Raw genomic sequence first — 12,753 nt, 5'->3', positions numbered from 1 at the left:
CTTCCAGCATCGGTGATGTGAAAGGGGCCCAGTAGCACTGTTAAAGGGCGATGGCGCCCAACCATTTCAGCAATATCGATCAGGTGGCCCTAAATGCATAGGTAACCCGATAGAACAGCTCAGCGTTGTATGAGTTTTTTTTTTTTTTAATCTCTTTACATATACTTAATTTATAAAGAAATATATATTTTCTTTCAATACGTGATGAACATATTTTGGTGACAGTTGCCCTTTAAAATAAGATTTCAAAGGCATCACATCAAAAAACGTTTGCATGTTATAGGTGGTCTTCAATGTTCTACTCAATGTTGTGAATACCAGAAAAGGGACATTTCTTCTTTATGCTGAGTCATTAGATACATTTAGACTGGGTTTTTACAAGAACATGGTGAAAGTGTGAAAGCTTTTTTTAAGTAGATGACTGTACCTACACATATTATGACTGAAATGCAAGTCTAATAGCTTTTTGGATGTACATTCTCTTCTATTGATAGTCTATTTGTATATTGTGTGTTTCAGGTACTTTAAAATGGGAGCTACTAAAAACTAGTGGAGCAGCACCCAAGACATTAAATCACAGTGTTGCAGTTGTTGGTGAAAATTTATTTGTTTTTGGTGGAATTTGCCATGGAAGAGTTGTAGATGACCTTTTTTTGTTCAATACAGGTAAACCAATCTTTGTATATCATCTTTGAAAACTTTATAGGGCATACAAATAAAAAACTAAAAAATCTAATATTTGCATATGTTCTACATTGTGTGAGAAATTGCAGATAGTTTAATTTGTTATTAAAATGATGAAAAGTTGGCCTCGAAGAAGCATGTAGTAAACAAAGTACTCAGAAATAAAGTATAAAAAACTTTATTGAAATGGGTACTGGAGACAAGTTGACACTGGAGAAACAAGCTACTGGTGAACTGTATAGAGAAGATGTGACAATTAATATTGATATCATAATAATGAATCAACATTTTAGACCTATTATCATCTGGTGATTACTTGGTTGCAACATAGTTTAATTTATTTACAATGGTTATAATTATGTTAAGAAATACAAATCCAGCCGTTTAGGAATCCCCAGATTCTAAATAAGATGCCTAGAATTTTATGTCAACCCATCTAAGTAAATTGTTTTAAAATGAGTATTATATAGATGGTGCAACTTTGTTTTTAACTGTGTCTTGATAACATTCAAGTATATCATTTGGCTTTTAGGGGGTGGGGGTTTTAGCCTTTTTTTCTTCTTTTTGATGTAAATATTTATCCAGTATTTTGAGTTCTGCCCTTTGCTAGATCTGAAGACACCTTCATCATTTAAATAAAAATGTATTTCGGTTGTGTTTAGCAGTTACCTATTTTTATTGTGTATCAAAATATACTGAATAGTATGTGGCACACCTCAATTTTGGTATGATGTTTAAAAATATAATATTTTGTGATATATAGGGGGTTAATCTAATTGAGCAAGTGGGCTAGCTGCTCCTCCATTCAGATATGTGTCAATGTGTCGATCCCCACATGTTAATTAGATGGTACCCATGGACAATACCTGCTAAACTTATTTAGTTTTAGTAAAGCATTACAAAAGCAAAAGAAAGAGGTATGAAAAATCACTTCCTGGCAGCTAAAATACTGTGTGAAAAATTAATCTTCAATTTTAGGCCAACGGATTCGCACCACATCGAATTTGAGAACACAATATATTGGCCAGGGCGATTAAAAAAAACAGCAATCAACTTTCAAATTCTCTAAATGCAATGCAATGTGATTTTGAACTTGCCCTTTAACACTATCAGGGATATTCTTTTTAGACCAAATTAGCCAAACTGGAACCATAGCTAAATTTTTCCAATTCAGCATTTTTTCACCTTAAATATGCAATTGACTTAAGATTCATTTTGAATTCCTGACATTTTTCACTTCAGTAAACAACCCTGTATGTATCTTTTAACTCACTCAGAATGTGAATCTTTCACTCTGAAACTCGATCAATTTTCTCATTCACCTCAATAACATGTGCATTCATGCTTAGACCTGTATTATCTGTCACGCTAAAACTCTGCAAGTCATACTTTTCGCCAGATGAATTTGCTCAATCTATGAGACTCTCTTCATTCGACCATAGTCAATAAATCTGTAAGGACCATTCATATCCTATCTCATCATATTAATTTTTTGAGAATCCTATTCGAAACTTGAACAAACCCCATTTACCACCACAAAGCTTAATGGATCTTCCAAAGCTAAATAAGAAAGACACTCCTTGCCAACATGAAGTCTATAGGCAAGAGATTGTGATGATGCCACAATTTGGTATTGAAGATTTGGTATTCAAGAATCTGCCTTCATTTAAGGTTTTGGCATATGCCGATGATATATTGCTCACTTTGACCAACCCGGGATGATCGATCAAATCCCTACTAACTCTCATCCAGACCTACTCAGAAATTTTCGGTTGTAAACTCAATCTTGCAAAATCGGAACTCCTGCCAATACAATTTAACAGACCCAGCCTAGCCCAGATTAAAAATAAGTTCCCATTTTGGATCTGTCTCGTAGCCATCTCCTACCTGGGAATCCAACTGCCAGCGGACACAACAAACCTATACGAGATAAACTATACACCGCTTATACTCACAGCACACAACGACCTTCGCCAATGGAAGGCACTGGGAATCTCATGGCTGGGGCAATCTCAAGATGAACCACCTCCCTAGATTCTTATATGTCTTTCAAACACTGCCTATCCCGTTTCACAGATCTGACCTAAAGACCATACAATTTGCGGTAGACACATTTGCCTCCAACGGACGCAAGCACAGAGTATATAGGAGCACCTGGTATGTCCCCAAGAAATGGGGGGGGCTGGGATTGCCGAATTTCTCACACTATCACTCTGCGGCACACTTAATCCAGATCCAACAATAGCACTCCCCACCACAAAAAAAACAAAAGATGGGTAGACTTAGAACATTTGATCTTTGGCTGGGATCACCCATCCCTGTATATGTGGGTACCAAAACCACACAGACCCTTACCCCCGCCAACATCACCTTCGATCACACATTTGTTAGACCTATGGGACCGACTACAAGACAAATTTGAGCTCTCTTCCTTTTTATCCCCCATGACTCCGATCTCTAGGAATAAACTATTCCCACCAGACCTTACCCCAGCACACTTCGACCATTGTGACATATCTAGACTAAGCCACCTATACCACAATGCAATCATTAAGTACACTGACATTAAAGATTCTGCCACCCTCACAACCTTCAACCACTTTAGGTACATACAGATACACAGCTTTGCCTCCATCCTGATCATACAAAAGGCAAGAACAGCCTCTCTTACTCGATTTGTACAAGACTGATTAGCTCACCCCTCCAGGAAGGGATAAATATCGGAACTTTACATTACCCTAGCAACCCATTCCATCCAAATAGCACTCCTCTACATTGCAGCATGGGAAACAGACTTGGGACCCCCAGAAGACAAATCCGATTGGGCCACAGCGTCAATATCAATATGCGCAACACATACGGAACAGGCATATAACACCTCGCTATCATGCACCACACTGCATCTAAACTATGCTGGAAGCAGTGCGGGGAGATAAAGATGTTCCTCCACTGTTGGTGGACCTGCCCCGAAATAAAACCCCTTTGGAAAAGTGTCACAACACTCATAGCCAAAATCTTGGGCAAACCCTGCACCTTGGACCCCTGGGCCCTCTTACTCTCAACGCCCATCGAGACCATCACCAAAACATAGAACAAACTAAGTGTTTGCATCGCCTTGGCAACATGCAGAGCGATCGCAGAAGCCTGGTCCTCACCCAAAATTCCAACACAAGAAACAATCACAGGAAAAATACAAGACAGCCTACATATGGACAAGCTCACCTCACAGCTTCATGACACACCCAAACAGTTCCATAAAATTTGGGACCCTTGGCTGGACGGGGACACATCCCTACCATGGTAACAACCTAACACGCTCGATATGCCAGGACAACAGGGCACTGGGGGGGGGGGGGCCTAGGCGCATGACTGCTGGCCACGATGGTGATCAATCACAACCTTCTCTCGAAACTCAACTATACAGCAATCCCCCGTAAAAAAGGGGTGGGGTCACATACCCCAGAGACAGGACAGGCAGGACCCAAACCTTGATCTCTTTACTATATGCTACTGACCCTCTCTAACCTACTATCCTAATGCCTGCTACACAGACACCACAGAGCATGAGGCACGGTCCCGGACACACAATGCAAAGTAGGATATACAGGGACCTACACGAAGGGGTACAATACACACAAAAAGTAAGTTAAAAGCTTGACAAGAGCACCAGAAAACCCGACTCTTAAGACAAAAATTACCTAAGCACCCAGTAACCCACATCCTCACTAAGAACGACCATATAGCACCAACCATAGAAACCACCACAAGAAATGACCTCACACGCAAAGAAGACCAGAGGCCAGCACAATTGTCGAGATCCCCCTCAGGGCAATCGGGCACTGAAGCTACCAGTACAAGCGTCCACAGCCAAAACCAGTTAGTCTGGATTGCCATGGGGGGGGGGGGGGGGGGGGGAGAAAGTGGCACAATTGGGCTGTATAATTTTTCACACAGGAGTCTCTAAGAGTCAACTCTAAGAAAGTTGTTAATCTCACAATTTCCATTATTATAAAGGAAGCCAACAAATACAGATTCACATTGGTTTTAAGACAAGCAATTTTCTCTCAAACAAAATCTACCTCTACTTGGAGGTAGTGCGTGTTACAGTATAGTGCTTTTTTAAGCAATTTCCTCTAGTTAAACATGACATTATGATGTAATGCTGTGATATCTGATGCAAAATATTGTGTTTATATTTTGTGTTTTTAATTAGTATCGGAGAATTGGGTGCCAGTTAAAACATCTGGCTGTGTGCCTGAAGCAAGGTATGTAATGTCTATATGAGCAAACTACATACCGGTATTATATATTTTTTTACCATTCATTTAATAAACATTTTTGTCACAGTGATGCTTGAAAATGTCAAATGAATTTTGTTGATGCTGTCATATTATTAATTAAAGAGTTACTTCAAGCACCATGACCACTGCATCGATTTAAAGTGTTCATGGTGGTCGAAGTCTGTATCTGCAGCATTTTCCTCTGAAACACTGCAGGTAAGAAAATAAATCACTCAGCTGCCAGAGATGTAACTCCACATCCAGCAGCGTCATTGGGATGTCATTAACCAGCCCATGACAAGAGTCCCAGGTGCTAATGTCAGTAATGTCAAATTATCATCAGATATTTAACTGAATTCAAAGCAAAGATGTATGAATGCCATATTTATAAATGAACTAAATAAAATATTAGTGATAGAGGGTATCTATAAAAACCTGTAAAGGGGGCGGGGGCCCGGCAGCCATGCCAGCAGGCTGCTAGTCACATTAGCTCCAGGGGAACTCTACTAATAATGGGCAAAAAAAACACCAAAACCAGCCTGGAACCCCCTGGGAGTGTGAGATACCTGGTCCTGGAGTGTCCCGGTGCAGCTGGAGCACCTAAGAACGGGTGGACCGGGTCCTGGTGAGATGCTCCAGGGCTGGGGAGACTGAGGCCTGACCGGGAGGGGAGTGGGGCGGACGGCCGCTGCCTCGCTCTACGCCCAGATATTGACTGAAAACAGCACCAACTACGGGGTCCCCAGCCACGTTCACCCCCCCTCTGGGCCGGTGGGGGTTATCCCGGCCTCCACCGGGCAGGCAACATCCTGGCAGAGCTTTTTGGGTGACTCAGCGCTGACAGCCACCACGCGGACCTGAAAAAATGGCCGACGGAGATGCACCTAGGCTGCCGACCGAAGAAGAAGGCGCGCTGAGAGAGCACCAGCGGCACATGGCCCGAGCCACAACCACCCAGGGTATTTATATGCACGTCGGGGCAGCAGCGGAGACCTGCGGTTCTGCCGACTACCCACACCGCAAGCAGACCCACCCAGCGCCTATCTAACCTGAGCGCGCCTCACCAGAGCTCCTTATAATGCACACCGCAGACCAACACGGAGGCAGTACCCAAACGACTACCCCATTACAGCGGGGCCCACACCTGATCACTGCGACCTGTAAAGCATCATACTCATACCCGTGTACCAGCAGGGAAAGAAAATCCATAGAGATCCGCAGACACTCTGACCTGCAGTGGGTCCCAAGAACGCAAAGGACTCAGAGGTGTTCTATGAGGACTAATTAAATGCCGGAAAAAAGGACACTGCTTACCATCATCCCTGACGCCAAAACTGACAGGTACCCCAGCTCCTTACGACAGACGGCACCTAAAGCAGAAGCTACTGGACCAGTTGCTGATAGCCGTAACAACAGGGACCCTGGCTGTGGGTACAATCAAACAGACATGTCCACCACTGGTGCTATAACCGAGGCTACAGTTAGGGATGGTCTTGATGCCCTAGTGTAGATAACAACCTAGCAAGCCACAACCTGCCTGGTGGTATGATATATCTCCCTGAATACTCACCTTAAGATAAGCTATTGTTCCATATAAGCATAAGCCTGTATAACTGCAAATTATTCACTTGCCTAATGAAACCTAGGTCTTAAGCAAACCTAGAATGAAACATCTTGAAACATTAGCCTGAATAACCACTCACCCCCCCCCCCCCCCCCGCTTCAAGTTTCTCTTGTAAACAAGCTGATCACTAGCATTGTTCAGGGTATCCACATAACTATAATGTAAAAGCGAGTTTAAAAAAATTAAACATGTGCATTTCTCTTATGTGACATGGCACTGTACAACTGCATGTATATCTTGGTTGACTCTGCTGTCGTGGCACTGTGAACCGTATTGTATTTTCTCTGCACGAAAAAAGAAAGAATAAAAAAAAAAGAAAACCCTGTAAAATAAAATTTCATACAAATTACATGTTAAAGTGTTGCTTAAAAACTTTTCTTCAATCTTCTGTCTTCAGCCATAATACATGCGCAAAATAAAAGTTATCGTAGCCTGCTGAAATTATCATAAAAATGCAAATATTACTTACCTTCTATGATGGTGAAGCAATAATAATTTGGTTCCCAATTGTTCTAGGATGGGTCACAGGTTTGTTGCAGTCGGTGAGCACATATATATGTTCGGAGGCTGCACAGGAGATTCTGTTTACTGCAATGATACATTCATGCTGGACACAGGTAATATTAACCAATTATTCATTACATATGATAATATTACACAAAACAAACATATAAGATTATGTCAGATACTGTCGATATGAATTAAAAAAAATTTGCCTCAGGCATTGCAGGAGAGGAAAAACCATTGAGAGGTTATACTTATGTAGTCTAATTCAAAATGGCTTTGTATCTCGGAGAGTTGAGGTTCTGTATATCAAATATTATTAGAAGCTGTCACCAGTTGTTTAATTTGTCAACCAAACTGTAACGCTGTGTTCCTGACTCCTGTGTGCTTTGGTATTTATGCTTTAAATAAGTTTGCCTATTGCCACCCATACCCTTGTACAATTCAAATCTTCTTTTACCCTTATTTGCTCTTCATTGTCCATTACTCTCCATGAGTATACTTTTTTCATCATTCCAGCGATCTGCCCATTTTAGCTTTTTTCAGTGTACATTCCACTTCCATCCTTCTCCCTCTGATCCCATAATTGCCATATTCTGCTCCATGTGTGCCATATTTAATACTTTAGGGTTTATTCGCTAAACGGTGAATTTTTATGAAGTAAAAGTTATTTTTCTAAATTAAGTCTAAAGTATCTATACTGTGACTATACCTGAGATGGTAATGTTCACAATTTGATTTAGTTAACTATCCTTTCATTTCCTGTTTAGTGGTTCAACTTATTTTTTTGAGAGGCTATACTACCATTGGTGTCTGTACCATTAATCCATTTTTTTTTTAAACTGATTGATAAGTTGCTTGACAAATCCTGTCCTTCTTGACATGAGCCACAGAATAGTTAGAATATCTTCAGGGTTATTCACTAAAGTGAGAATTCAAAGGGAATTTCAAATTTGAGGTCTAAATAGCTGAACTGGAGAAATTCTTTAAGTCAGCCATGATTTCAGTTCAGCTTATCTGGCATTAAAATTAAAATTCCCTACCCTTCACATTGAATTCTCACTTGACTAAATAAACCTGTGTATCGGTGTAATGAAAATCATTGGTCAGTGGATCTCCAGTTGCAGAGTTTGCGAGACATTGGTCTTTTGTTCTCCATGCTTGCAGAGCTGCTGCAACTATATGGTGAACTAGGGATTTGCCTTGTGCACATGTCCAAAAGGACCTCTGCTCAGCTCCATAATAGGTAGGCAGGGACAAAATACATTCTAGACTGACCCAAAACCAATTGCAGAGCAGGATATAGTCTGTACATCCTCAATATTCAGATAGATATTGATCTATCGATATATATATATATATATCCAAGAAAATGGAATGCATTCCAGGGTCTTTGAAATTATAATAAATCCTGATGTGAGCCGAAACGTTGTTGTATATTCTTTTATTTATTTTTATATGAATTAAAAGTAACATTTTATTATAATTTCAAAGACCCTGGAGTGCATTCCATTTTCTTGGATACCTACAAATTTTGCTGGATTTGCACCGGGCAGCAGTGTCATTTACACCTGGAGTGCAAGCATATTGGATATATATATATCGAACGAATATATATATCGAACTGCGGAGCACCTCTGCACTTATTGACTCTTATTAACCTCTCCTGACACTTCAATCAGTGTGGGATTAACCTCTCCTGACACTTCAATCAGCTGGATGGCTTGTTCGCGAGACAGCGGTGTTCGGGCGTTGATCGCGTGGAACTAAAATCGGACACTGAAACTCCTGAACACCCCTGAATTTTGACGAACGCCTGCTTCTTCCCCACACATGTCAGAAGAGCACTGTTTGGTACGTTTGTTCATATGAACTATACAAACAAATGCTACCAATCAGCCAGAGTGTGCGTTCAGTATTTCGTTCGCATGGAACTCCCAAAGTTGACCGGCCAAAAGCACAATATGCCCTGGAACTGTTTTGGAGATAGGACCATGTGTGCAGCCGGTCAGAACTTCCACACGGTGGCGTTACAGCTTTGTTTGTGAAATCTGAGCACTTTTCGGATATGTTGGGCACTCAGATCCAGGCTATCCAGGGATGTATAGACTGTGGGGGTACCTATGTGGGAAATATGTATTTTTATGTGTTTTTAATATTTTGTATTTTATGCTGAGTCACAGTGACACTGTATTGTGGGGCACATTGTGGGTGTGTTTATGGTTGTGTTTATGGGTGTGTTTGGGGGTGTGTCACTGTGCTCAGATTCTGTTTATAAGTGAGCCAGTTGGCTTGAATAAACAGTTCTTCTTCACCCTTCACTAAGCCTCGGCTCGTGTTTGGGTGATACTGCGGTTACCCCTTCAGCATTAACTATAATCACTACTCAGCAATACCTATAATCAGTGGCAGCTATAATCACTTTGGAGCCATCACAACTAGGAAGGGGCAACCACGGGCGGTAAAAACCCATCTCCAAGAAGGTATGCTGCCATAATTGAGTTTGTGTTCAGTTTGTTTGAAACACAACTTAGGAAAAGATGCAAAGCCAGTGACCACTCATGGACAGCTGACCTGACCACCATAACTTTTTTGTTTTTTCTTCCCAAGCACTACCAAGCCTCAGAAACCAACCTCATGCTGATGATTTGCATTAACAATGAAACAGCTGTCCATGAGTGATTCACTGGCTTTGCATCTTTTCCCAAGTTGTGTTTCAAAGCTGTTGTATACAGCAAACACAGACTCAAAGGAATCCATGTTTAAAATTGAATGAGGCAAAAATGTAATTCTTTGTTAAACCAATTTGCATATGCCCACCCAGAATCCGTTGCGGTAGTAACATCACTGCAAATTTGTGATTTCTGTGGGAAAAGTAAGTCTTATGGCTTGACTGGTGTGCAGATTTTTGTTTAACATTTAACAAAATGTCCTCAATATTCAGCTCTTCCTAACAACCATTACTGATTCATGCAGGTGTGCAGGACGATAGGGAGCAATAAAAGTGATATGCACACACTGGAGATGCCGCCCTACCAGCTCACCAGGCATCATGCTCCCTTCCTTGCCCAAAGGATGAATCCTAGGGAAAGGGATGATGAAATGTACATTTTATATTTTTTTTTCAAAAAAGGGATACAATTAGGAAGACCACATCCACACAAGTGCAGCCTTCCACACACGACACATAACTCTCATATCCCATATGCAGTCATACACATACACCTGCCAGCACATATTCAGCCACATATGCTTCATGCCTCACACACAAGTCACATCACACATGCAGCTCCTATCATCCATACAGTTGTATACATACTGACCCCCACACTCACTACTCCCGTTATGCATATGAAGCCGCACACAAAATAACAAATAACTCCATAACTATAAATTCATCACACACACAACTCCATTCCACTTTACACCTACTACTAACATACAGTCACACAAACATCTCTAACACATGCAACCTTCACCAGGGGAGGGCTGGCAGCCTTAGGCCTGGGGGGCAAAACCAGTCAAGTGGCCCATTGCGCCACCAAATCAGTTCACCATCCATGCCCACCTTTTTCTGGTTTTATAACGGATATTGATGTTATGCTAATCAGGAGCTCTTTGCCATACCCGCTCCTTCACGGCTCTGACTTTCAATGTTGTCAGAGCACAGGCTGAGAATCTCTGAGCCTGCTCTCTGACTCACTAACTGAGCGCCGGAACCACGAGGGAGAGGATATGATCTGACTGCACCTACTGCTGGTGCGCACCAGTGGACCACCAGCGAAACGTTTAAATTAAATATGCTGGTGTACCCAACTTGTGAGCTGTGTTGGCCGCCGGGCGCCTCTGTTGTCATGGCACCCTGCGTGACCGCACAGCTTGCCCACCCCAACGGCTGGCCCTGCTGACACACACTGATGTTACTACTTAGACATCCCTCAATATTAATACAGAGATGAGAGTAAACACCAATAAACTGTGGAAACAGAGCTGATCCCCCCAAATTTATAAAGGTTTGCTTAGAGGATTTATTCAAGATTAAATCATGCCTCCTCCTCTCTCCCCCATGCGCTGCTCTGTAGGCTGGGAGGAAGTGAAGAGTAATCACAGTCTCCCAGCACAACGCCACCTGTGGCTGCATGGGGAACAGCTGTTTAATGTAATGCTTGCAGGACGGCCAGCTGCCGCAGAACCTCTTTGTTTCCGTCTCTGCAAAGGGCTCCAGGCACTGCTTGTTGTGAGTGTGAGCCACTGTAAATTAGGGGCAGAGGGCACTTGCACTGCGGTCAAGACGGGTCTGGGCAGGAGGAGAGTGCAGTGCAATCAGTGCACTCCCCTCCTGTGGGTCACCAGTAGACTGGTGCACCTGCCCAGGATCAGAGCCGGTGCAAGGATTTTTGCCGCCCTAGACAAAATATAAATTTGCCGCCCCCCCCATTGTGACATCACAATGCCCCACCCATATGATCTGCCATATGAACTAATGCCAGTGCTGCACACAGTGTGTGTTTACATTAAAAAGCCTGCAGGGACCAGCTATAGACACCAGAACCACTTCATTAAGCTATAGTGTCCCTTTAATGTGAGGTAAATTATAGATTAGTGTCATTAATAATATACTAGATTGCCTACTTACAATTAGATGAGGATGATGATGGGCTGCAGTTTGGCTCCACTGGTCTGGTGTAGAACAGGACCTCTGGAGGCTGTTTGCAACTGTGGTCACAAAATTCAACGTTCTGGGAGAATTGGAAGCAGCTCCATTTTTTGGGGGCCTCTTACACAGCTCAAGGTCTGGGCCCCAGTGCCTGACGGTGAGTATGCCCATAAGGCCCACTCATAAGTCCACTTATATGTTCCACCCACCCATGAGCTCGCTCACAGGGAGTGGAGTGTGTAGGGGATGTGTTATGTGTTATCTAATATGTGTGCTTATGGTATGTAGTGTATAGGGATACCAGTTTGTGCAGGTGATGCAGTGGGTTTGTGTGTAGTGGAAGCAGTGTGTATTTGTGTATAAGGGATGTATTATGTGTTTCTGGTTGTGTGTGAGGGATGCATTGTGTGAATCTGTGTTTGTATGCATAAGGGATGCAAGGTATGTGTCTGTATGTGTGTGCATTGAGTGTAAGAGATGCATTGTGTTTCTGTGTGTATGTAAGAAAACAGTGTGTGTGTTTGCATGTGTGTGTAAGGGTTTGCATTGTATGTTTCTGTGTATGTGTGCAAATGATGCATTGTCTTTGTGTGTAAGGGTTGCATTGTGTGTGTGTGTGTAATGGATGCATTGTGTGTAAGGGAAGCATGTTCTATTTCTGTGTATGTATAGGGATGCATTGTGTGTTTCTGTGTATGTATAGGGATGCAGTGTGTTTCTGTGTATGTATAGGGATGCATTGTGTGTTTCTGTGTATGTATAGGGATGCATTGTGTGTTTCTGTGTATGTATAGGGATGCATTGTGTGTTTATGTGTATGTATAGGGATGCATTGTGTGTTTCTGTGTATGTATAGGGGTGCATTGTGTGTGTGTGTGTGCGCGTAGTGTTAAAGAGCTCCCTGTCTTGCCCCCTGTCCTATAGAGCTGTCCCTTCTGTCCCTTAGAGCTCTCCCCTGCCCCTTAGTGGTCTTTCCTCTCCCCCACCCTCTCCTATCGGTCTCT

General features: G+C 42.3%; 1 protein-coding gene across 1 annotated transcript in view; it reads left to right on the top strand.

The window, feature by feature from the left end:
- Positions 1–12,753, top strand: part of LOC134612169 (uncharacterized) — a 118,623-nt gene that overhangs the window by 27,163 nt on the left and 78,707 nt on the right. The window contains exons 8-10 of the mRNA XM_063456525.1: positions 520–666; positions 4,898–4,949; positions 7,105–7,205. Coding sequence (XP_063312595.1) covers positions 520–666; positions 4,898–4,949; positions 7,105–7,205 — 300 coding nt within the window. The remainder of the gene's footprint in view (positions 1–519; positions 667–4,897; positions 4,950–7,104; positions 7,206–12,753) is intronic.

The sequence above is a fragment of the Pelobates fuscus genome, chromosome 5 (genome assembly GCF_036172605.1).
Source record: "Pelobates fuscus isolate aPelFus1 chromosome 5, aPelFus1.pri, whole genome shotgun sequence".
NCBI lineage: Eukaryota > Metazoa > Chordata > Amphibia > Anura > Pelobatidae > Pelobates > Pelobates fuscus.
The sequence above is the reverse complement of the archived record's forward strand: the minus strand, read 5'-3'. Positions and strand labels throughout refer to the sequence as shown.